Source organism: Scylla paramamosain, unplaced genomic scaffold, assembly GCF_035594125.1.
Source record: "Scylla paramamosain isolate STU-SP2022 unplaced genomic scaffold, ASM3559412v1 Contig2, whole genome shotgun sequence".
NCBI lineage: Eukaryota > Metazoa > Arthropoda > Malacostraca > Decapoda > Portunidae > Scylla > Scylla paramamosain.
The window spans coordinates 4,794,328-4,818,567 of NW_026973667.1; the positions used below are offsets into that span (position 1 = coordinate 4,794,328).

The following is a 24,240-nucleotide window of genomic DNA, read 5'->3' on the forward strand; positions in this document are numbered from 1 at the left end:
TGTGTGTGTGTCAGGGTTTTTAAACTGTCAAATTAATTCACTAGTTTTTTGTTTACTTCTTTCCTATTTTTTTTAATATTTTTTTTATGCATTCAATTTCCCCAGCTATATATATATATATATATATATATATATATATATATATATATATATATATATATATATATATATATATATATATATATATATATATATATATATATAATGTATTTATTATATTTTGTTTATTTATTTTTTTCTTCTTCTGTAAGTGTTAACATTGTAACGCCAAGACTGTACAACGTAATGTGTTCTTGGCCAGTAAAGTAAAATAAAGAACTGAGGCCGATTGACTGATAACACTTGTATAGAGAGAAGAGAAGAAACAAGTGAATAAAGAAATATGAGATTGATAACATTAGTATGCACAGAAGAGAACAAAGGAATGAATAGAGAAATACGACAGACATTGATAACATGTCTTTTTGTATCCTGAGAATTCTGCCTGTGTCACCCTCGCCACAGTCCTTGTACCACTGAAACACCTCCAGCAGGTGCAGCATGTAGAGGCACAATAGTACATGCAGCAGCGTCCAGCAGAGTGAAGGTGCACGGCAGGGGGCCCCAGGGCTCTGTGCTGGGTCCCCTGCTCTTCCTAACTGATACAAAAGACACGACGCGCATTCTTACACCACCACGCCAGACGCCCGTGCTTGCCGAAGACTGCCATGGCCGTGCCCCAGCGTCTGCACGACGGCTCAGGCACACCCAGTGCACGCAAGACAGGCTGGCAGGGTGGTGAGGGACGCGGCTGCTCAGATACAGTGAAGCAAGTGTTGCGGGCGGTGCTTGTGGCCACCACGACTGTGCACCAAACACCAAACACAGGGAACTCACACACCACCGCTCAAAACGGAAAAGAACTTGGCGTTATGTTAGACACACACATTTATTGAAGGTCACACCTGCACTGCCAACAAAACAACTGCTGGGGCTGTTACTCCCTCACACCACCACCACCACAGGCATGGGTGTGGCCCCACACATCCACACACAACACACCACCTCAGAAGTGGACCCTCATGTGCTTGACAATATCAGCCTTTGTCTTGAAACACTTGCCACAAACATCACACTTGAACTCCCTCAAGCCAGTGTGTCTGAAGGTGTGTTTATTGAGACGAGAAATGGTAGGAAATCTTTTTCCACACTCATCACACTCATAATTTCTAACACCACTGTGTGTCAATGAGTGTGAGGTGAGATAAGACTTGTGGGTAAATTTCTTCCCACACTCACCACACTCATAATTTCTAACACCACTGTGTGTCAGGGTGTGTGTGGTGAGGTTAGACTTGTGGGTAAATTTCTTCCCACACTCACCACACTCATAATTTCTAACACCACTGTGTGTCAGGGTGTGTTTGGTGAGGTAAGACTTGTGGGTAAATTTCTTCCCACACTCACCACACTCAAAATTTCTAACACCACTGTGTGTCAGGGTGTGGTACTTAAGGCCACGTCTGGATACAAAAGTTTTGTCACACTGCTGGCACTCAAACTTGCTCTCTCCTCTGTGGATAGAGCTGCCTGCCTCCAGGTGATTCTTGCCACCATGCCTGCGCCTCCCCACACCTGAGGCTGGCTGCTGCTGCTGCTGCTGCTGCTGCTGGCCACTCATGCTGCTGCCCGGCCTCACGGCCTCCACCACAGCACCACTCCCACCAGCACACGCCATGGACACAACAAGATTGGTTGGCGGCGAGCAGGGCGTGCAGCCTGGACTCTGCCTGGCACCTGGAACAACAGCGACAGTCAGCACACACTGGGCCAAGGGCTGCTTAACACACTGCCCCAGCCTGCAACACACCCTGCTTCCTGCCCCTTCCTTGCAACACTAGGCTGCACACTGCCCCTGCCTGCAACACACCCTGCTTCCTGCCCCTTCCTTGCAACACTAGGCTACACACTGCCCCTGCCTGCAACACACACCCTGCTTCCTGCCCCTTCCTTGCAACACTAGGCTACACACTGCCCTGCCTGCAACACAAACCCTGCTTCCTGCCCCTTCCTTGCAACACTAGGCTACACACTGCCCCTGCCTGCAACACACCCTGCTTCCTGCCCCTTCCTAGCAACACTACGCTACACACTGCCCCTGCCTGGAACACATCCTGCTTCCTGCCCCTTCCTTGCAACACTAGGCTACACACTGCCCCTGCCTGCAACACACACCCTGCTTCCTGCCCCTTCCTTGCAACAATAGGCCAGGCCTGCACTCCCTCCAGCCTCCTGGCTCCCTGACCACTGTCCCTCACAAATTAAGTGCAACTCCTAAGGGGCAATGGCCCCCCTTAGGTTAGGTACGAGTATGTTAACACCTAAGAGTGTCGTGGTGGAAGACCACGGCAACACTGCTGCCAGTGATCAGAGTGCATCCTTGTCAATGGTAGCAGATCGAGCCGCCCCAACACTCTCTCTCTCTCTCTCTCTCTCTCTCTCTCTCTCTCTCTCTCTCTCTCTCTCTCTCTCTCATTTCAGCTAGTTCTATACTTTCATTTCATTGGTTGCCCTTGAAACTTATAGTTTTTTGTGACAGTAATAATAATAATGAGAATAACAATAATTCTAATACTACTACTACTCTTTTTAATGGGTGTGGCCCCACACATCCACACACAACACACCACCTCAGAAGTGGACCCTTATGTGGCTGGCAATATCACCCTTTGTCTTGAAACACTTGCCACAAACATCACACTTAAACGCTCTCAAGCCAGTGTGTCTGAAGGTGTGTTGATTGAGACAAGAAATGGTTGGAAATCTTTTGCCACACTCACCACAATCATAATTTCTAACACCACTGTGTGTAAGGATGTGTTTGGTGAGGTGAGACTTTCTGGTAAACTTCCTGCCACACTCATCACACTCATAATTTCTAACACCACTGTGTGTCAGTATGTGTCTTCTGAGGGTTGACTTTCTGGTAAACTTCCTGCCACACTCATCACACTCATAATTTCTAACACCACTGTGTGTCAGGATGTGTTTGGTGAGGTCAGATTTCATAATAAATTTCCTGCCACAGTCATCACACTCATAATTTCTAATACCACGGTGTATCAGGGTGTGTTTGGTGAGGTCAGATTTTGTAATAAACTTCCTGCCACACACATCACACTCATAATTTCTAACACCACTGTGTGTCAGGGTGTGTGTGCTGAGGGTTGACTTTCTGGTAAATTTCCTGCCACACTCATCACACTCATAATTTCTAACACCACTGTGTGTCAGGGTGTGTCTGATGAGGGAAGCCTTTAGGGTAAATTTCTTCCCACACTCATTACACTCATAATTTCTAGCACCACTGTGTGTCAGGGTGTGTGAGGTGAGGGAAAACTTGTGGGTAAATTTCCTCCCACACTCACCACACTCATAATTTCTAACACCACTGTGTGTCAGGGTGTGGTACTTAAGGCCTTGTTTGGATACAAAAGTTTTGTCACACTGCTGGCACTCAAACTTGCTCTCTCCTCTGTGGACAGAGCTGCCTGCCTCCAGGTGATTCTTGCCACCATGCCTGCGCCTCCCCACACCTGAGGCTGGCTGCTGCTGCTGCTGCTGCTGCTGCTGCTGGCCACTCATGCTGCTGCCCGGCCTCATGGCCTCCACCACAGCACCACTCCCACCAGCACACGCCATGGACACAACAAGACTGGTTGGCGGCGAGCAGGGCGTGCAGCCTGGACTCTGCCTGGCACCTGGAACAACAGCGACAGTCAGCACACACTGGGCCAAGGGCTGCTTAACACACTGCCCCTGCCTGCAACACACCCTGCTTCCTGCCCCTTCCTTGCAACACTAGGCTGCACACTGCCCCAGCCTGCAACACACACCCTGCTTCCTGCCCCTTCCTTGCAACACTAGGCTACACACTGCCCCTGCCTGCAACACACACCCTGCTTCCTGCCCCTTCCTTGCAACACTAGGCAACACACTGCCCCTGCCTGCAACACACACCCTGCTTCCTGCCCCTTCCTTGCAACACTAGGCCAGGCCTGCACTCCCTCTAGCCTCCTGGCTCCCTGACCACTGTCCCTCACAAATTAAGTGCCACTCCTATGGGGCAGTGGCCCCCATTAGGTTAGGTTAGGTATGTTAACACCTAAGAGTGTCGTGGTGGGTTAGGTTAGGTTAAGGTTAGGTTAGTAACCTAACCTAACCTAACCTAACCAGAGGGGCTGCGCCCCGCCCTGAACACCCCCCTAAGGTTACTAATCTAACCTAACTTATATCCTTGAGATCATTGTGGACTTAGTTGAGGCGGCGCGCTATTAATTTAATTACTACGGCCTTACAAAAGCCTTCCCCACATTGAAAACATCACAGACATGTTCTATAGTAAGTACTCTATCACGTTGCAATGTGTTTTTAATGAATAGAGAGGAGGTCCAACCCTGCAGTGTTACCATAATAATAATAATAATAATAATATAAAAGAAGAATATGTAAATGCACTCAAGAAGTATTACGAGAATAAATCAATTAATATAGATAATAATGAATGAACAATAGCATATCAGTCAAGACAACACGTGGATGCAGCATTCACGATAAACACTGATGATATTGTTGCGCCCACCCTTCACTCCGGGCGGGCGTGTTATCCACAAGGGCACGGGTCGAGAAACAACACCAGCGGGGCCTCAAATAAGTCACACTGAACGCCAGGACAAGGCACACACACACACACACACACGAGGCCGGGGCACAGGGGAAAACACGGGCACTATTTCCTAGGTTTATTGACAAATCCTCCGCAAGTACACTGCTTTACAAGTTCACAGGGGCACCACAAGTCTCCCAGGGCACGACAGGCACTCAACAAGACACTCAACAGGCAGGGAAACACTTCCAAACAGACAGGCACACGCTGGCTTCCTCTCGGGCCAAGCGTCTCCTTTCTTTCAGTCTCTCTCTTCCCGCCACTCCCAGTGCTGCCACCTGCAACAGTTCAGCCACCCGCACCCATACCCCTGCTGTAACACTATAAAACCAATGGAAGATTGTAAAATTGAGTTAGAATACCAGATAAAAAAGACAAAGACTGAAAAAGCAGCAGGACCCAATGAAATTAAGACGAAACTCCTTATTGCTATGACACACAACGATAAATGTAAAACAACTCTCGTACAAGCATTAAATGATGTCAGTGATGCAGCAATAATCCCGGATACATGGAAAACATGAAATACTAAATTACTGGAGAAAAACGCAAAACCAGCAATAAAAGCTGCGAGTCCAATAGCCCTTATAGACACCACAGATAAATTATTAATAGGAATCATAAAAAAATAATAATAATAAATAAAAATGAATAAATAAAATGCAGACATCTACAATAAAACGATATATTAATGGAAGAACAAAATACATATACGGAAAACAGAAGAGCAGCAGACAATATATTTATACTAAATTACTGTATACAGAAGATCACTTATATTAATATCAGTAGACTTTGCAAAGGCATTCGACAGGTATAAGCAGAGAAATGCTAAAATATAAGATACACCCAAAGTTAATTGACCTGATCACTAAAGTATATACAGAGGACAACACCAAAATATTCCTTGATGATAAAGAAATGTGTAGTATTGAAATAACGAATGGTATACAAGGATGCAATGGGTCAACTGTTATATTTCTTATGGTGGCATATCCTATCATCGAAAAACTTAACCAATCCAGTGCTTAATTCAGGAATGATGTGTGTGTGTGTGTGTGTGTGTGTGTGTGTGTGCGCCCTGGCCTCAGTATTTTTGGGTGATGATGGAATGCTTCTTGTAATTAATAAAGGTGAGGCTAAACAAAATATAAAGTTAGTAATAAAAGGACCATTAAGTGGGCCTTCTTTCATTAATGTTTAGTGCCCTTTGCCAGTGGAAGGATGACTGAAGCAGTGAAGGAGTCCCTGGAGACAATGTGCATGGCGTGCCAGCTGTAGCAATGGAAGGAGTATTGAGGCAGTGAAGGAGTCCCTGGAGACAATGTGCATGGCGTGCCAGCTGTAGCAATGGAAGGAGTATTGAGGCAGTGAAGGAGTCCATGGAGACAATGTGCATGGCGTGCCAGCTGTAGCAATGGAAGGAGTATTGAGGCAGTGAAGGAGTCCATGGAGACAATGTGCATGGCGTGCCAGCTGTAGCAATGGAAGGAGTATTGAGGCAGTGAAGGAGTCCCTGGAGATAATGTGCATGGCGTGCCAGCTGTAGCAATGGAAGGAGTATTGAGGCAGTGAAGGAGTCCCTGGAGACAATGTGCATGGCGTGCCAGCTGTAGCAATGGAAGGAGTATTGAGGCAGTGAAGGAGTCCCTGGAGACAATGTGCATGGCGTGCCAGCTGTAGCAATGGAAGGAGTATTGAGGCAGTGAAGGAGTCCCTGGAGATAATGTGCATGGCGTGCCAGCTGTACCAATGGAAGGAGTATTGAGGCAGTGAAGGAGTCCCTGGAGACAATGTGCATGGCGTGCCAGCTGTACCAATGGAAGGATCTCAACTGGGAAGAAATTGCAATATATATATATATATATATATATATATATATATATATATATATATATATATTTTTCATTGAAGGGTTTTCCTGAAGGGTTGGACGTCTATGAAAAGACGTGGAAAAGTGCAGGGTGGTATCAGCGTAGGAGTGGATAGGACAAGAAGTTTGGTTTAGAAGATCATTAATGAATAATAAGAAGAGAGTGGGTGACAGGACAGAACCCTGAGGAACACCACTGTTAATAGATTTAGGAGAAGAACAGTGACCGTCTACCACAGCAGCAATAGAACGATCAGAAAGGAAACTTGAGATGAAGTTACAGAGAGAAGGATAGAAACTGTAGGAGGGTAGTTTGGAAATCAAAGCTTTGTGCCAGACTCTATCAAAGGCTTTTGAGATGTCCAAGGCAACAGCAAAAGTTTCACCAAAGTCTCTAAAAGAGGATGACCAAGACTCAGTAAGGAAAGCCAGAAGATCACCAGTAGAGCGGCCTTGACGGAACCCATACTGGCGATCAGATAGAAGGTTGTGAAGTGATAGATGTTTAAGAATCTTCCTGTTGAGGATAGATTCAAAAACTTTAGATAAGCAGGAAATTAAAGCAATAGGACGGTAGTTTGAGGGATTAGAGCGGTCACCCTTTTTAGGAACAGGTTGAATGTAGGCAAACTTCCAGCAAGAAGGAAAGGTAGATGTTGACAGACAGAGCTGAAAGAGTTTGACTGGGCGAGGTGCAAGCACGGAGGCACAGTTTCGGAGAACAATAGGAGGGACCCCATCAGGTCCATAAGCCTTCCGAGGGTTTAGGCCAGCGAGGGCATGGAAAACATCATTGCGAAGGATTTTAATACATGGCATGAAGTAGTCAGAGGGTGGAGGAGAGGGAGGAACAAGCCCAGAATCATCCAAGGTTGAGTTTTTTGCAAAGGTTTGAGCAAAGAGTTCAGCTTTAGAAATAGATGTGATAGCAGTGGTGCCATCTGGTTGAAGTAGAGGAGGGAAAGAAGAAGAAGCAAAGTTATTGGAGATATTTTTGGCTAGATGCCAGAAATCACGAGGGGAGTTAGATCTTGAAAGGTTTTGACATTTTCTGTTAATGAAGGAGTTTTTGGCTAGTTGGAGAACAGACTTGGCATGGTTCCGGGCAGAAATATAAAGTGCATGAGATTCTGGTGATGGAAGGCTTAAGTACCTTTTGTGGGGCACCTCTCTATCATATATAACATGAGAACAAGCTGTGTTAAATCAAGGTTTAGAAGGTTTAGGACGAGAAAAAGAGTGAGGAATGTACGCCTCCATGCCAGACACTATCACCTCTGTTATGCGCTCAGCACACAAAGACGGGTCTCTGACACGGAAGCAGTAGTCATTCCAAGGAAAATCAGCAAAATACCTCCTCAGGTCCCCCCAACTAGCAGAGGCAAAACGCCAGAGGCACCTTCGCTTAGGGGGATCCTGAGGAGGGATTGGAGTGATAGGACAAGATAAAGATATGAGATTGTGATCGGAGGAGCCCAACGGAGAAGAAAGGGTGACAGCATAAGCAGAAGGATTAGAGGTCAGGAAAAGGTCAAGAATGTTGGGCGTATCTCCAAGACGGTCAGGAATACGAGTAGGGTGTTGCACCAATTGCTCTAGGTCATGGAGGATAGCAAAGTTGTAGGCTAGTTCACCAGGATGGTCAGTGAAGGGAGAGGAAAGCCAAAGCTGGTGGTGAACATTGAAGTCTCCAAGAATGGAGATCTCTGCAAAAGGGAAGAGGGTCAGAATGTGCTCCATTTTGGAAGTTAAGTAGTCAAAGAATTTCTTATAGTCAGAGGAGTTAGGAGAGAGGTATACAGCACAGATAAATTTAGTATGAGAATGACTCTGTAGTCGTAGCCAGATGGTGGAAAACTCGGAAGATCCAAGAGCGTGGTCACGAGAGCAGGTTAAGTCATTGCGCACATAAACGCAGCATCCAGCTTTGGATCGAAAATGAGGATAGAGAAAGTAGGAGGGAACAAAAAAGGGGCTACTGTCAGTTACCTCGGACACCTGAGTTTCAGCGAGGAAAAGAAGATGAGGTTTAGAAGAGGAGAGGTGGTGTTCTACAGATTGAAAATTAGATCTTAGACCGCGAATGTTGCAGAAGTTAATGAAGAAAAAGTTGAGGGGGGTGTCAAGACACTTAGGGTCGTCGACGGAAAGGTAGTCCGACCTGGGGACATTTATGGTCCCCTCCCCAGATGGGGACTCCGAGGCTGGTGTAGGAGTCGCCATGATTTTAAAATTTTTGAGTGAAGGGTGTGTGTGTTATTAGGTGCTTGTAGTTTTGTGTGGAGCAAGAGAGTTGTCTTTAGAGGGCAGGCTGTGACTGCCCCCTTGTGTTGTGACACACAAAGGGAAACGTTCAGTGAGGTCACAGCTGGGTTTAATGATAAGTTCACAGCACCCCCTGAACAGTGCTTTAGACCTCACTGGGAGTAATTATCGTTTCAGCAGGTGTCTACTGCGAATTGACCTGTGGGTGAGACGTCGCAGTGAGGCTGGTAGATACCTATCAGCGCCAGCATTTTTAATTGTCTCCGATTTCCTGGGGCAAAGGGGTGTCTTAGCTAAATTTGAAATCGATGTGCAGGAAAAGTACAGCATGAATTGCTGCACAAGTGTATCTAAAATTAAAAACATAACCCTTAATTTTAATATTCATACTTACTGGTGTATGATAAGGCTTTGTTAATTGAATTATAAGATAAAACTAAAAATAGGTAATGATTTTTTTTTAAGTAAGTATGAACAGTAAAAATAAAAGGATGTTGATTTCGGCTTGTGCATTTTATCTGGGAATGTTGAAAAATATCAGATATCACTGACACGTCCTGTATATGAAAGTAATCAGTGAAATAAAAAAAAGAATAGCACCGCTGGCGGACGTACGACGTACTCATCTTGATCATGATTCTTCAGTTAAAGAAAGCGCCGCGCGCCGTTAGGGAGTGTAAAGTGTAAACAATAGCCTCTCAGTTCTGCCGATACAAAGGCCTTTACTTTGCTTTACTATATCCAGAATAGGGTATAGCTCGTTCTTCCAGGAATTTTCTTAATTCCGCTGTAGTCCATGATTGTGGCGGTGATGTGTCCATTGTGCAGGGTAGTCGAGTAAGCGTGGTCCTGTGTTTTGGTTTGCTCGCTGCCCAAGTACCCGAGGATAGTGATCGTACCGCAAAAATAAAGTCTCTGATACAAAATTATATTTTATTTACATTAAATGGATTTGCCTGTTGTTTAGTACATGAAAATGCAAGTATATATTAGTATACTTCCATTGAGGTCAGTAGAAAATTACAGATTGCCTGCCTTGATACACTTATAGGCTCTTTTAAGAATATCATCTGAAATTATGAATAGAGGCTCAAACAATGTCATGTGCTGTCAGTTATCACGAAATTAATTGACTTAAAATTCAGATGCATTACTGTGCAACGATACACCTTTGTAAGCTTGTAAAACCTTGCCCCAAAAAGTATTTATTTTTCGGCGAGAATTAAAAATTCTGGCGCTATCTGGTATCAAAACGCTCACTGCAGTTGAAGCCTTGAGAGGTGACATGGGATGGAGCACCTTCAGAGAAAGACTGACAAAAGCCACACTTAGGTACAAGATTAGGCTTGAGAGAATGGATGATGCAAGAATAGCAAGGAAGGTGTACCTGTGGAATGAAAGTGGAAGCAAATGGAGGAAGAGATGCATGAGAATGACAGACAGGAATGGATTGCAAGTTGTGTGGGCGATAAGAATGGCTGGTAGGAATCAAAATGAGCGTGAATGGGTGGTAACAAGAGGAGGCAGAGTGGGAGCCGAATGGGATGTGAGAAAATGGAAGAATGAGATAGACAAAGAAGTGAAATGTGTGGGATTGAATGAATGGAAGAATGAGATTGAAAGAAAGAAGACCTTGGAATGGTACAAGGAGAAAGAGGCCCCGAGGTATGAAAGGTGGTATGATGGAAACCTGGGCGGTGATCTTCTCTTCCGAGCGAGGGCACAGTGTATGGATGTGAATGCAAGGAGTTACAGGTGGACTGAGTCCCGCAGCAAAGTGTGCCAGATGTGTGACATGGGAGAGGATGAGACGGTGGAACATGTGGTGCTGGAGTGTGTGCAGTATGCCAGAGACAGGAATGAGATGATGCAAGTGATACTGACTGAGTTAGGGCATGATAGGAATGAAAGAGTGGAGAAGACGGGAAAAGAGTGGATGGTGTTGTTGCTGGGACTGTGTAGAGAGGCGAATGAAAGGATGATTGAGGCGGTGAAAGAGTTTCTGGAGAGAATGTGGTGTGCCAGGTGTATGAACAATTAGGATAGAGGATGCTGTTCGTTTCTCTTTTTTTTTTTTTTTTTTTCTCCTTCTACAGGAGTTGCCGATCGAAAGGCCTGGCTCAGGAGTGATCCTGTGCCACCTGTACCATCAAGATCAAGATCAAAATGCGACGCCTCTGTGGGCGAATTGACTTGTGGGCGAATTGATATGTGGGCGAAATGACTGTAATTCTATCTATATATATATATATATATATATATATATATATATATATATATATATATATATATATATATATATATATATATATATATATATATATATATATATATATATATATATATATATATATATATATATATATATATATATATATATATATATATATATATATATATATATATATATATATATATATAAAACCTAAATTCTGCTGTATTTGGAAAGTGGCAGTTTTGCATAATATTTGGAATAATTACATATGTACGACAATTTTACCAGAAGTACAAAAATTTCAACCTGTGTAGTACGATAATATGGCCAAAACAATCTGGCAATTCTGAACTCTACGAGCCTAACAGAATCTCATGGCGTCCTGAAGGAAGGTTTGAAGTTGTACGTGTAAACATTGACCAAAAAACACCAAAATTCACATGAACGCGGCGCCCACACCAAAATTACTAGGAGAAGTGAGGGAAAGGAAGTCAAGGTGAGTGTGTCTGGCCAAAAATCGCCTTAAAATGGCAAGAATGGACGCTGTTACCACCACAAGGAACAGAAGGGGAGGGAGCGGTGTGTTTAGGGAGAACTTCCGGGACGGGACAAACTTTTCTTATTTCCCCACGGAGGGAGGAAGTTGCGGAAAGAGGAAAAGACGGGAGATGTTTGGACTCGCTCACCTGCTTGACTCACCTGGATGGCTACCCTTTCTTGACATATGAATAGACAGGTAGAGGTTATTTCAGATGAATGTAAGGGCAGCGCGGATCTGCAGGTGCGCCAAACCTTACGGTATTTTACTGTTTCCCCAGTATTAACGTGGCTTTCCTTACCCTTCTTATCAGAGAAGGGCACTGGTCTACCCTGGTGAGGGGGTGTTCGTTCGTGCGTGTGTATGTCACATCTGTTGGCAAGCGTGAAATTGTTCACGGTGATTGGTTCCTTTGTTTGAGAATGCAGCTGCTGTCCAATTAAAACATGAGGGATTAATTTAGCCAATGACAGCGCTTTACTTCATCCTGAGGAGGGAGAAGCGCTCAATTTGAAATATTTGAGTTAGTGCGAGGAAGAAGTCTGTCTGTTGCTGCCATTATTTCCAGCGCACCACCACATTTTGTGAAGAGAAACAAGGTGACCACTTCTTATTCATTTCTCTGCCTTGCCAGTTAGGTTAGGTGACTTTAGTTAGGTTAAGTTTGTTTAGTTTGGTTAGTGTGATTAGGTTTGGTTAAGTTATGTTTGGTTAGGTTAGGTTAGGTAGTTTAGCTAGGTTAAATTAGTTTGGTTAGGTTTTATTTGGGTAGGTTAGGTTAATTTAGTTAGGTTAGGTTAGTTAGGTTAGGTTAAGTTAGGTTAGGTTAAGTTAGTTTGGTTAGGTTAAGTTAGTCTTGGTTAGGTTAGGTTAAGTTAGGTTTGGTTAGGTTAGGTTAAGTTAGGTTAGGTTTGGTTAGGTTTGGTTAGGTTCTCTGCCTTGCCAGTTAGGTTAGGTGACTTTAGTTAGGTTAGGTTAAGTTAGTTTGGTTTGTGTGGTTAGGTTTGGTTAAGTTATGTTTGGTTAGGTTAGGTTAGGTAGTTTTGTCAGGTTGTTAGTTTGGTTAGGTTTTATTTGGCTAGTTTAGGTTAATTTAGTCAGGTTAGGTTACTTAGGTTAAGTTAAGTTAAGTTAGGTTTGGTTAAGTTAGTTTGGTTAGGTTAAGTTAGTCTTGGTTAGGTTAGGTTAAGTTAGGTTTGGTTAGGTTAGGTTAAGTTAGGTTAGGTTAAATTAGGTTTGGTTAGGTTAGGTTAGCTACTTTAGTTAGGTTAAGTTAGCTAGTTTGGTTAGGCCTGTAAGGTGGAGATTGAACGGAATGATGTCGCTTTCCTCCAGAGTGGTGAATCTGCTCCACCCGGATCCTCGTTGCTGGATCCACTTGTTGCGGTGGATTGTTACCCTCTAATTTAATTCATTCCCATCACCACTAACCTTGCTGTTGGAATGACAGTTCCCACAAACACTCCATTTAAATTCAAATTATGTTGAAAGGCCGGGGGTAAATGTGACATTTTTTTTAATTTATTTTTTTCTTCACCTCAGTTAAATTGTCTGTGTGCATGATTTGGTTAGCCTTAGATGTTAATGAGTTAGGTATTCTGTACACAGCATTAATACTGTGATAACATTTTAAACAGTAAGTATTCTGTACACAGCATTAATACTGTGATAACATTTTGAACAGTAAGTATTCTGTACACAGCATTAATACTGTGATAATATTTTGAACAGTAAGTATTCTGTACACAGCATTAATACTGTGATAACATTTTGAACAAGTACTCGTATACCGGGGAAAAACTGTGTTTGTGTCCTTGATGACCCAGTGAAGTGTGCGTGGGTGACCCAACTTTGGGCTGTGACCCAAGGGTTAAGAACCACTGACCCAAGGTGATGCACTCTTCCAGGCACTTGCTGTGAGAGAGAGGGGAGACCTGTGCACCGCTCTGCTGCACTGTGCTTAGATGTCCCTGGTACAATCCTGAGACTGTACCATTCTTGCCCCTATTGTGAGTATGTCTGTGTGTGTGTGTGTGTGTGTGCGTGTGTGTGTAGTTGACAATTACTGAAGAGTTTGTGACTTGACCCGTCCCACAAGTGACAAAAACGGCATCACGTTGGTCAGTGCTTGCAGAAATGGCTCTTTCTGAGACGTGGGTACAGTTTGTAATGGCTGCCACTCTTCCCTGCTCCACAGACCAGGCCAGCATCCAGGCCGTCGCCCTGCCTGGCACTGACGGCTGTCTGACCTCCCCGAGGGTCCCTGCAGGACTGGACGCGGCGTGTGCTGGCGGGAGTGGTGCTGCGGTGGAGGTCGTGAGGCCAGGCAGCAGCATGAGCGGCCAGCGGCGGCGGCAACAGCAGCAGCAGCAGCAGCAGCAGCAGCAGCCAGCCTCAGGTGTGGGGAGGCACAGGCGTGGTGGCAAGAATCACCTGGAGGCAGGCAGCTCTGTCCACAGAGGAGAGAGCAAGTTTGAGTGCCAGCAGTGTGACAAAACTTTTGTATCCAGACAAGGCCTTAAGTACCACACCCTGACACACAGTGGTGTTAGAAATTATGAGTGTGGTGAGTGTGGGAAGAAATTTACCCAGAAGTCTTCCCTCACCAGACACACCCTGACACACAGTGGTGTTAGAAATTATGAGTGTGATGAGTGTGGGAAGAAATTTACCCACAAGTCTTACCTCACCACACACACCCTGACACACAGTGGCGTTAGAAATTATAAGTGTGATGAGTGTGGGAAGAAATTTACCCAAAAGTCTTCCCTCAACACACACACCCTGACACACAGTGGTGTTAGAAATTATGAGTGTGATGAGTGTGGGAAGAAATTTATCCACAAGTCTTCCCTCACCACACACTCCCTGACACACAGTGGTGTTAGAAATTATGAGTGTGATGAGTGTGGGAAGAAATTTACCCACAAGTCTTACCTCACCACACACACCCTGACACACAGTGGCGTTAGAAATTATAAGTGTGATGAGTGTGGGAAGAAATTTACCCAAAAGTCTTCCCTCAACACACACACCCTGACACACAGTGGTGTTAGAAATTATGAGTGTGATGAGTGTGGGAAGAAATTTATCCACAAGTCTTCCCTCACCACACACTCCCTGACACACAGTGGTGTTAGAAATTATGAGTGTGATGAGTGTGGGAAAAGATTTCCTACCATTTCTCGTCTCAATGAACACGCCTTCAGACACACTGGGGTGAGGGAGTTCGAGTGTGATGTTTGTGGCAAGTGTTTCATGACAAAGGCTGAGATTGCCCAGCACGTGAAGATCCACTTCTGAGGTGGTGGTGTGTGGACACATGGGGCCACACCTGTACCTGTGGTGGTGGTGGTGGTGGTGGTGGTGGTGGTGGCCGTGCCTGTGTGTGCTGTGAGGGAGTCATGACCACAGCAGTTTTGTGTGGTGGTGGTGGTGGTGGTGTGGGGGAATCATGGCCCCAGCAGTTTTGTGTGGTGGTGGTGGTGGTGGTAGTGGTGTGGGGGAGTCATGGCCCCAGCAGTTTTGTGTGGTGGTGGTGGTGGTGTGGGGGAGTCATGGCCCCAGCATTTGTTTTGTTGGCAGTGCAGGTGTGACTTTCAATAAATGTGTGTGTGCAGTAAACCTTTGTTTGTGTATTCACCAGGTGTAGTATACAGGGCCTCAGCTACAGGAATATATTGTAGTGAGGCAGCCCCTCTCTCTCCTTGCCTCAAGTGTTTGTGTATTCACCAGGTGTAGTATACAGGGCCTCAGCTACAGGAATATATTGTAGTGAGGCAGCCCCTCTCTCCTTGCCTCAAGTGTTTGTGTATTCACCAGGTGTAGTATACAGGGCCTCAGCTACAGGAATATATTGTAGTGAGGCAGCCCCTCTCTCTCCTTGCCTCAAGTGTTTGTGTATTCACTAGGTGTAGTATACAGGGCCTCAGCTACAGGAATATATTGTAGTGAGGCAGCCCCTCTCTCTCCTTGCCTCAAGTGTTTGTGTATTCACCAGGTGTAGTATACAGGGCCTCAGCTACAGGAATATATTGTAGTGAGGCAGCCCCTCTCTCTCCTTGCCTCAAGTGCATTTCAGTCGGCAGTGTGGCGCAGCATTGAAGGCTGTTACAAAGATGCACAGCGTCCAAAGGGCGAGTGTAGTCGTGCACGTTTGGCCAGCCACTAACCCTTTGACTGCCACTTGGTAGACCTTTCCCTCATCACCAATCACTGAGACACCTTTACTTGCTCCACAGGCACATCCAGTCTTTGAACTGGGAAGAAATTGCAAAATATATTCTTGCGCTGCTGCTGGTACTGCTGACTGTGTTGTGTTGCAGGGAAAGGGTCCAGGGACAGGCAGGTTGGTCACACTTAACCCTCCCTGTGTGAATGCATGTTGCTTCTCACCAAACACTTTTCTGGCCTGTAAATCTCGAGTGTTTCATCCCTGACCACTTCCCCCGTGGCTTGTGTGCTGTGCTTGTAAGGCTTGCTGGGGCACCACCACTGGCTGCCGTCCCAACACTGACACCTCTGCAGGTGAACACCACCACCAAGGTCTATACAGGGTGTCTCAAGAGGAAAGGAACACCAACACTAATAACACAGTCTTCTGATGCCTAACACAACACTGTCTTCTAGTGGTCAGTCTCTGTCATTTTTCTCTTCATTTCTTTTTTCTCTTTATACAAGTGTTGTCAATCAGTTTGTCTGTCTGTCATATTTCTCTGTTCATTTCTTTCTCCTCTTCTCTTCTCTTCATACAGGTGTTATCAATCAGTCTGTCTGTCATATTTCTCTGTTCATTTCTTTCTCCTCTTCTCTTCTCTTCATACAAGTGTTGTCAATCAGTCTGTCTGTCTGTCATATTTCTCTGTTCATTTCTTTCTCCTCTTCTCTTCTCTTCATACAGGTGTTATCAATCACTCTGTCTGTCATATTTCTCTGTTCATTTCTTTCTCCTCTTCTCTTCATACAAGTGTTATTAATTAATTTGTGTCATATTCCTCAATCCATTTCTTTCTTGTCTTCTCTTCTTTCCCTCATACAAGTGTTACCAGTTAATCACACATTCCTCTGTTCATTTCTTTCTTCTCTTCTCTTGTCTTCTCTTCACACAGGAGTTATGAACCAATCTGTGTCAGTTCCTCACTTTACTGGCCAAGAACACATTACATTGTAGTCTTGGTGCTGTAATGCAAACACACTCCAGGGCAAGAACAAGGACAAGAAACAAGAACAAGCCTGGGAAACAAAATGCATAAAGAAAAGGAGGAACAAAAACAAAACTGGTGAACTAGGAAAACAAAACAAAGCAAAACAGTACTGGTTTACTAGGAACAACAACACAAACTGGTGAATTATTTTGACACACACACACACACACACACACACACACACAGTTTAACAATTTCATAACCAAGACGTACAGTAGCAGGTTAAGGTTCCCTCATTAGCACTCTTGACCTAACAAAAGTGCAAACTACAGTATTGGTCCCTTCTCATTACAACAAATACTTAATATAAATGTTAGTGGTGTACATTCTCTCTCTCTCTCTCTCTCTCTCTCTCTCTCTCTCTCTCTCTCTCTCTCTCTCTCTCTCTCTCTCTCTCTCTCTCTCTCTCTCTCCTGACTATTTTCATTAACTTTTTTTTTTCATCTGTTTACATATTTCCTCTCTCTTTATACTTTTGACAATTAATTATTCTATTTTCTTAAGTTCTGTTCATCTTTTCCCTCTTTATACTTTTAAAAATTAATCATTTAATACTTCTTAATTTTTCATCTCTTTCCTCTCTTTATAATTTTGACAATTAATAATTCCATTTTTTTAATCTCTTTCCTCTCTTTATATTTTCGACATTTAATCATTCCATTTACACTGAAGTTTTTCAAGCAATTGTGTACAGTTTCCATTAAGAGACGAGTGAGCCAAACATCAGTGGTCATACAGCTTTTGTAAATGCAGAGGAAAGGGAGTTATAAAAAGAGAGAGGGGGGGGTGTCACAGGGGAGTGAGAAGGCAGCTGTGTTGAAGGAAGAGTATTAAAGCAAACTGAAAATGAGAAAACGGATACTGGCTTAAATTGTAGCATTAGAAGACAGCTAAATCTTTGAATCCCTTGTTGTTTACCTGATCCTCCAAACTCTTGCCTGAACAAAAGACAAAAGCAATCCAAAGTGAGAAGAATAAAGAAAAAAGAAGAAAAAAAGAAAAGACAAAATAGATACAGGCTTAAACTGTAGCATTAGAAGACAAGCCTGCTCATCCCTTCTCCTGGCTTTAGCCTCTACTGTTCTTATCCTTGCTTTAACTAACAATCTACTCCCCCAGTCTCCTACATGCCTCAGGTCTTTCTCTGCATTCCTGACTGCCATCTGACCCTGCCATTCTCTATTTTCTTCCTCACCATCCTGTCGCCTAACTTCTGCCGTTCTTCCTTTGTGTTCTTCGTTTCCACTGTTCCATTTTTTTTTTTTTTTTTTTCCAAGATGAGGTTCCCTCTGCTCTAAATATCTTTTCAAGCCATCTCTCCTCGCCGAGTCCTTCTATCTTCCTAAGTAAATTAAGTTTTCCTTTCTCAACCCTGTCCCTGAATGTGCTTCATCACATCTCACCTCAGATTGCCTCTACTGCTGTACTGTTTGGGACCCCTAAACTCCACCTGCTTGTAATGTTCGTGATCTCTCTAACTTCATGAGATCTCCCTCCCGGTAATGGTAAGTAATTTGTGATCTGTACAAACAGTAAGCCATTCCTTTCCACACGCTTCTGTTAATTGCATACTTGTTAATCGATCATGCTTGTCATCCTCCTGGCTTCCCCTTCATTTATTTTCCCTTACTTTTCTCCTCATACTCACTCTATCACTTATATACATTTATCTACTACTTCTAGCACAATGCTTCCCAGCACTCACTGGCTTCCTCCTGTGCTGTTATATTGTCACCTAACATTTCCTGTCACTGTATCAAATGTTGCACTCCCTCCCGTACTCCTCTGCTATTCTAACACTGTGTCATCTGCGTATGCTAGGCGTCCTAATCTACTGTCTCCAACCCTTGCTCTTATTTCATAATCCTTACTAGCAATTCCTCTACGTATAAAAATATAGATGTAAGTACACTTGCAAACAATACATATAATTGTTTTTAACGTCCCTTTAAGAGTTGCATAATTGATAAATAAATAATAGATAAAAATCTCAACTGTCAGAATTTTTTAAATCTCCAGAAATTGTGGCAATAAATCTCCAGAAATTGTGGCAGTAAATCTCCAGAAATTTTAGCGGCATCATCTGACAATAATGAAACCTTTTTCCCGCCCAGACACCGCCGTGTGCACAGCGCCTCGCCTCCCGCTCCTCCAACCCAGCGCACTGGTCACCACATTGGTATTGCAAGGTTTCTGAGTGATAAAGTGGGTCTACCTGTCACATGAGTTACTCCAGAGATGTTTCAAAGTTTATAAGTAGGTTTTACAAGGGTTATAAGTGGGTATTACAAAATCTTAGTGGTATTAGTAGTACTAGTGGTATTAGCTACAGAGGCAAGACGAGGTGTGAAGTGGTTGTACCTGTCATGGCAGCCACTACAGGGTTATTACAAGGTCAATAAGTGTGCTATACAAGGGTTAAGTAGTTTTACTCGCAATATTTCCCGACCAATCAAAGGCTACAACGAAGCTGCCAAGTGGTTCTGTCTGTCATTAGCCACAACAGGCATTTCAGACTGGTTGTGGTTCCAGCTGCTGCATTACAAGGTTAACATAACAGCGTAGGCAATGGTCGGTATTACAGCCGTCATGTTGGTCACCACAGAGATATTGCAAGATATATACGTGGTTGAGTGGTGCTGTATTAGTCAGGGGAAGTGGGGATGTGTTTAACGAAGCTTTTAAGTGGTTTCACCTGTCAGGTTAGCCGCCACAGATGTAATTTACACTGTGGTTAAGTAATTACATCTGCCGTATCAGTTATCACAGGTATTTGAAGGTTTATAAGCAATTACACTCGTCATACTAATGATGAGCTCAGGTGTTACGAGGTTCATGAGTGACAAGATGGTTCCCTCTGCCTCGCCAGACTCGCAGCACCCACCCCGCCTCTCTGCTTCAGTCACCAGCCTGCCCCTCCCTCCCTACTTGCCTTCCTCCCACCCCCTGGACAGGCAGCGTGCAGGCTTGGTAGACACAGATGAAGCATTCTTTCCCCAGCACTTGCCTTCACACCCACGGCCACGGGCCCCTCCGTCACAGCGTTAACCACCCAACAAGCACCGCATCACAGCCAGGCGGGGTACAACTGCCATCATGATAGTTTGCATCAACGACCCAACAATACCCAATTATCTGCCACTACAGACGAGTAATGTGTGCGTGGCTTCATTATCTTGTACACAGAGAGAGAGAGAGAGAGAGAGAGAGAGAGAGAGAGAGAGAGAGAGAGAGAGAGAGAGAGAGAGAGTTTGTTAATTTATTGCGCCAGTCTACAGAAAACACCATACAAAACTACTCCTGACAGTATAAATTGATAATTCAGATAATGACATGATGAAGGCAAGCAAGTTATGGTCTGGCAGCGTATCAAAGGGAGTGACAGCAGACATAAATGAATCAACGGTGCTGGTTTGGCTTGTTAACTACCTGTCATGAATTAACGGTGCTGGTTTGGCTTGTTAACTACCTGTCATGAATTAACGGTGCTGGTTTAGCTTGTTAACTACCTGTCATGAATTAACGGTGCTGGTTTGGCTTGTTAACTACCTGTCATGAATTAACGGTGCTACTTCGGCGTGTTAACTACCTGTCATGAATTAACGGTGCTAGTTTGGCTTGTTAACTACCTGTCATGAATTAACGGTGCTACTTTGGCTTGTTAACTACCTGGCATGAATTAACGGTGCTAGTTTGGCTTGTTAACTACCTGTCATGAATTAACGGTGCTAGTTTGGCTTGTTAACTACCTGTCATGAATTAACGGTGCTGGTTTGGCTTGTTAACTACCTGTCATGAATCATCTTTGGTATGCGATCTACACTTAATATTGCGATCTGTGTGTTATGAATCTTTTGTATGCAATGTACACTTTATATTGTGATCTACAACAAGAAAGGTTGTACTCATCAAGAACAAGGAAAACACTTGTTCTGGTTTGGAGAGAAAATGTCTGGTTAGAGTCTGACGCAGGAGTGGAATGTCTGTTGTAGCGTCGAAGTTCCAAGAAGAGACCGTGAGACACTTCACCCAGTCATTCAGAGAGAAGTCGCTGAAGGCTCAGTAATCCATTCCAATGACTCGCCAGCTTACTCTAATTTAAACCAACTCAAATTTCATCATTTTTCCGTAAATCATCATCAATATTACGGCGATTCTAACATCGGAGGTCGTACTCAAGGAACTGAAAGATCCTGGCTTGATGCGAAGATTCGTATATTGAAAATAATGTGAGGCATCGATCAAAGAACATTTCAGTCACCGAGACTACTTGTGTTGGCGGATGATGACAAAACAAGCTCCTGACGTCTATGTAGCATGTTTAGCCCATGTACTGTACGTGCTGCTCATCGCTACAATATGAAGACAAGAAAAAAATAATTACATTTTCTCTCTATGCTATATATCATTCCAGAATAAATATTTGTACAGTGTAGATACTTTTCCTTGTAGATAATAAGCCAAAGTACGGTGAAGATATTTTTTTCCCTGTAGATAACAAGCATAGCACCGAATAAACAATATAGCACCGAATTAACAATAGAGTGAAGCTGGCTTTGAAAGTAGATAAGACAAGATAGAACTTGTGATATTTTAACTTCAAAAGGCATTATAGAACATAAATACATAAGGGAGCAGTTAGCAGCCCCCAAACTGTGGGTGGCGGGTCAAGACGAGCAGGTAGGTGGTCTTCCTGCAGCAGGCATTGGCATACGTCAAGGAGAGGCTGTCCACGTGGGAGCAGGTCTCCCACAGCAGGACAGTGCAAGCAGTAGTGTTGCAGGTTACTGGAGTCAGGAGAGTGGCACAGGGACAGGAGGTATAATGAAGCTCGTCTGCCAAGCCCGCAACCTGCCACAGGGGTCGGTAGCAGAGTCTCAGCCGCGCCAACACCACACTGTTTGCGGACCCACAGGCCCCGACGGCGGTGCTCAAAGCGATGATGACGAAATGCATCATGGTGCTGAATGGTGACGCTGGCCGCCCGCTGGTCATCCGTCCTGATGCTGGTCGAGAGTAGAAAAGCTGCTCGGATCCTGGACCAGTGTTGCCAACCGTAGGGTAATTACCCTACGCGTAGGGTAATTTAGCCTCAAATCTGGTCTGTAGGGCGGTAGGGGAATTTTACAGAATCTGAGCAAAACGTAGGGTAATTAGAACTTTTTGATATGCGTGGTAGGTATTTTGCAGAAAAAGGTATATTATGTAAATGAATAGGAATTATACTAAGAAAATATACTTTTTTTAATTGTCTATTCCCATAGTTATGTAATGGCCGGGAGATATGTAATGCCCGGGAGCCTCTGAATTTGGATTATCTCCTCCCAGTATCTGAAGTCTTCCTAGGAATAAAGTGTGAAGATATACTCAAACAAGAAAACCTTAAAGTTGATCATGTAACTGATTTCAGAACCAGATGTTTGTCTTTTTATAAGTCAGCTCTAAAGGAGATAAAAAAAAGGTTGCCACTAGATGACCCTTTCTTTCATGAAGTAGAATTTGTTCAACCATCAGTAGCACTAGATTTGCAAAGTAGACGTAGGCTTCCCTCTCTTAGTCTCCTCAAACAAATATAGTCATTTATTAGATCAAAATAATGATGCTGATGAAGAATGGAGAAAATTACCAGTTTATTTTAATGAAGAAAAAATAACTGAGCTGAAGAAGAAAACAGATGCTGAGTTTTGGGTTTTCTTGTCTGGTGTGAAGGATGTAGATGAGGTATGTTTGGCTAAGTTGATTCTAATCTTACCTCACTCTAATGCTGAGATTTTTTCAATACTCACTGACACTAAAACGAAGAAAATAAATAAAATGGGGCCAGAACTACTGAACGCTATTCTAGTAACAAAATCAAGCATGGTAGCAAAGAATGAAGATTGCAGAAATAAGCCAATTAGTGCTGAACACTACAATCTACATAATGCATCGATGTATGCATTCAAAGATATGTAGATCTCAATAAAACCCTTTTGTTTTGTTAAGAAAAGGAATAAGTAGTTTCTTTGGTGTCTGGTATTCGTTAAAAACAGTCATTGAATCATTTTTATGTGTTGATTTCCATAACCTTAAGGAAATGTGAAAGTGGTTTCTTCTGTTTCTGGTATGAGTCAAAATTGGTCATGAAATTACTTTTGTCATAATTGTTATATACCATACGGTCATCATATAAATAAATACCTGCCAGTATTATGACAATTTGTTTTTTTCATCCTCAGTCGTAGGGTAATGAAGGCAAATGTAGGGTAATTTCAGTACTTGTGTGGGGCAGAGACGTCTGTAGAGGTTGGCGACACTGGGGCATTGTTGTTGTTTTCATTTCTCTCTCTCTCTCTCTCTCTCTCTCTCTCTCTCTCTCTCTCTCTCTCTCTCTCTCTCTCTCTCTCTCTATATATATATATATATATATATATATATATATATATATATATATATATATAATTTCAACCTGTGTAGTACGATAATATGGCCAAAACAATTTGGCAACGCTGGGCTGCCGCCGGGAAGTTGCTACCCGCTAGTGTGTAGTGAGCAGGTGGGGGGGTGGTGTGTGAGTGTGGCTGTGTCGCGGACAACTGAAGGAGACCAAAGTGAGTTTCGACGAAATATTTGACATGTTGCATCATGGAATTACTGTTCCCTGTTTTTCATCACACCTCTCTCTCTCTCTCTCTCTCTCTCTCTCTCTCTCTCTCTCTCTCTCTCTCTCTCTCTCTCTCTCTCTCTCTCTCTCTCTCTATATATATATATATATATATATATATATGTAACGTAAATTCTGCTGTATTTGGAAAGTGGCAGTTTTGCATAATATTTGGAATAATTACATATGTACGACAATTTTACCAGAAGTACAATAATTTCAACCTGTGTAGTACGATAATATGGCCAAAACAATCTGGCAATGCTGAACTATACGAGCCTAACAGAATCTCATGGCGTCCTGAAGGAAGGTTTGAAGTTGCACGTGTAAACATTGACCAAAAAACACCAAAATTCACATGAACGCGTCGCCCACATCAAAATTACTAGTAGAAGTGAGGGAAAGGAAGTTAAGGTGAGTGTGTCTGGCCAAAAATCACCTTAAAATGGCAAGAATGGACGCTGTTACTACCACAAGAAACAGAAGGGGAGGGAGCGGTGTGTTTAGGGAGAACTTCGGGGATCTGGTGTGTTTGGATTTTGGTTAATGTGTAGAATATCTGCTCCTGCCTCAGCCTAACCTTCACTAGCCGTGTTCAAGTTTACATCTGACATATAAAGGGTCACTGGCAGAAGGCTGGCTGATAAGTACTCTAGGGGACGGGACGGGACGGGGGGACGGGACAACAAACTTTTCTTATTTCCCCACGGAGGGAGGAAGTTGCGGAAAGAGGAAAAGACGGGAGATGTTTGGACTCACTCACCTGCTTGACTCACCTGGATGGCTACCCTTTCTTG

At 43.7% G+C, this 24,240-nt stretch overlaps 2 protein-coding genes across 2 annotated transcripts; one reads left to right on the forward strand and one right to left on the reverse strand.

Moving 5' to 3' along the window:
• Nucleotides 1-240: 240 nt before the first annotated feature.
• On the reverse strand, nt 241-5,305 carry LOC135095884 (zinc finger protein 33B-like). The gene is made up of 2 exons (XM_063997029.1): nt 2,820-5,305; nt 241-1,776 (listed from the first exon to the last, which is right to left on the reverse strand). Exons 1-2 carry the CDS (start codon nt 3,679-3,681, stop codon nt 1,046-1,048), a joined length of 1,593 nt encoding a protein of 530 aa, XP_063853099.1. The 5' UTR covers nt 3,682-5,305; the 3' UTR covers nt 241-1,045.
• Nucleotides 5,306-12,061: 6,756 nt separating this feature from the next.
• On the forward strand, nt 12,062-20,259 carry LOC135095988 (zinc finger protein 33B-like). The gene is made up of 2 exons (XM_063997154.1): nt 12,062-18,305; nt 18,915-20,259. The coding sequence occupies exon 1, from the start codon at nt 13,733-13,735 to the stop codon at nt 14,897-14,899; it is 1,167 nt and encodes a 388-aa protein (XP_063853224.1). The 5' UTR covers nt 12,062-13,732; the 3' UTR covers nt 14,900-18,305; nt 18,915-20,259.
• Nucleotides 20,260-24,240: the final 3,981 nt, after the last annotated feature.

Coding starts and splice junctions, on each gene's coding strand:
- LOC135095884 (XM_063997029.1), bottom strand. CDS start 3,681: ATGGCGTGTGCTGGTGGGAGTGGTGCTGTGGTGGAGGCCATGAGGCCG. Junction 1,777..2,819: donor TGTTAGAAATTATGATTGTG/GTGAGTGTGGCA, acceptor CTGTTGTTCCAG/GTGCCAGGCAGAGTCCAGGC.
- LOC135095988 (XM_063997154.1), top strand. CDS start 13,733: ATGGCTCTTTCTGAGACGTGGGTACAGTTTGTAATGGCTGCCACTCTT.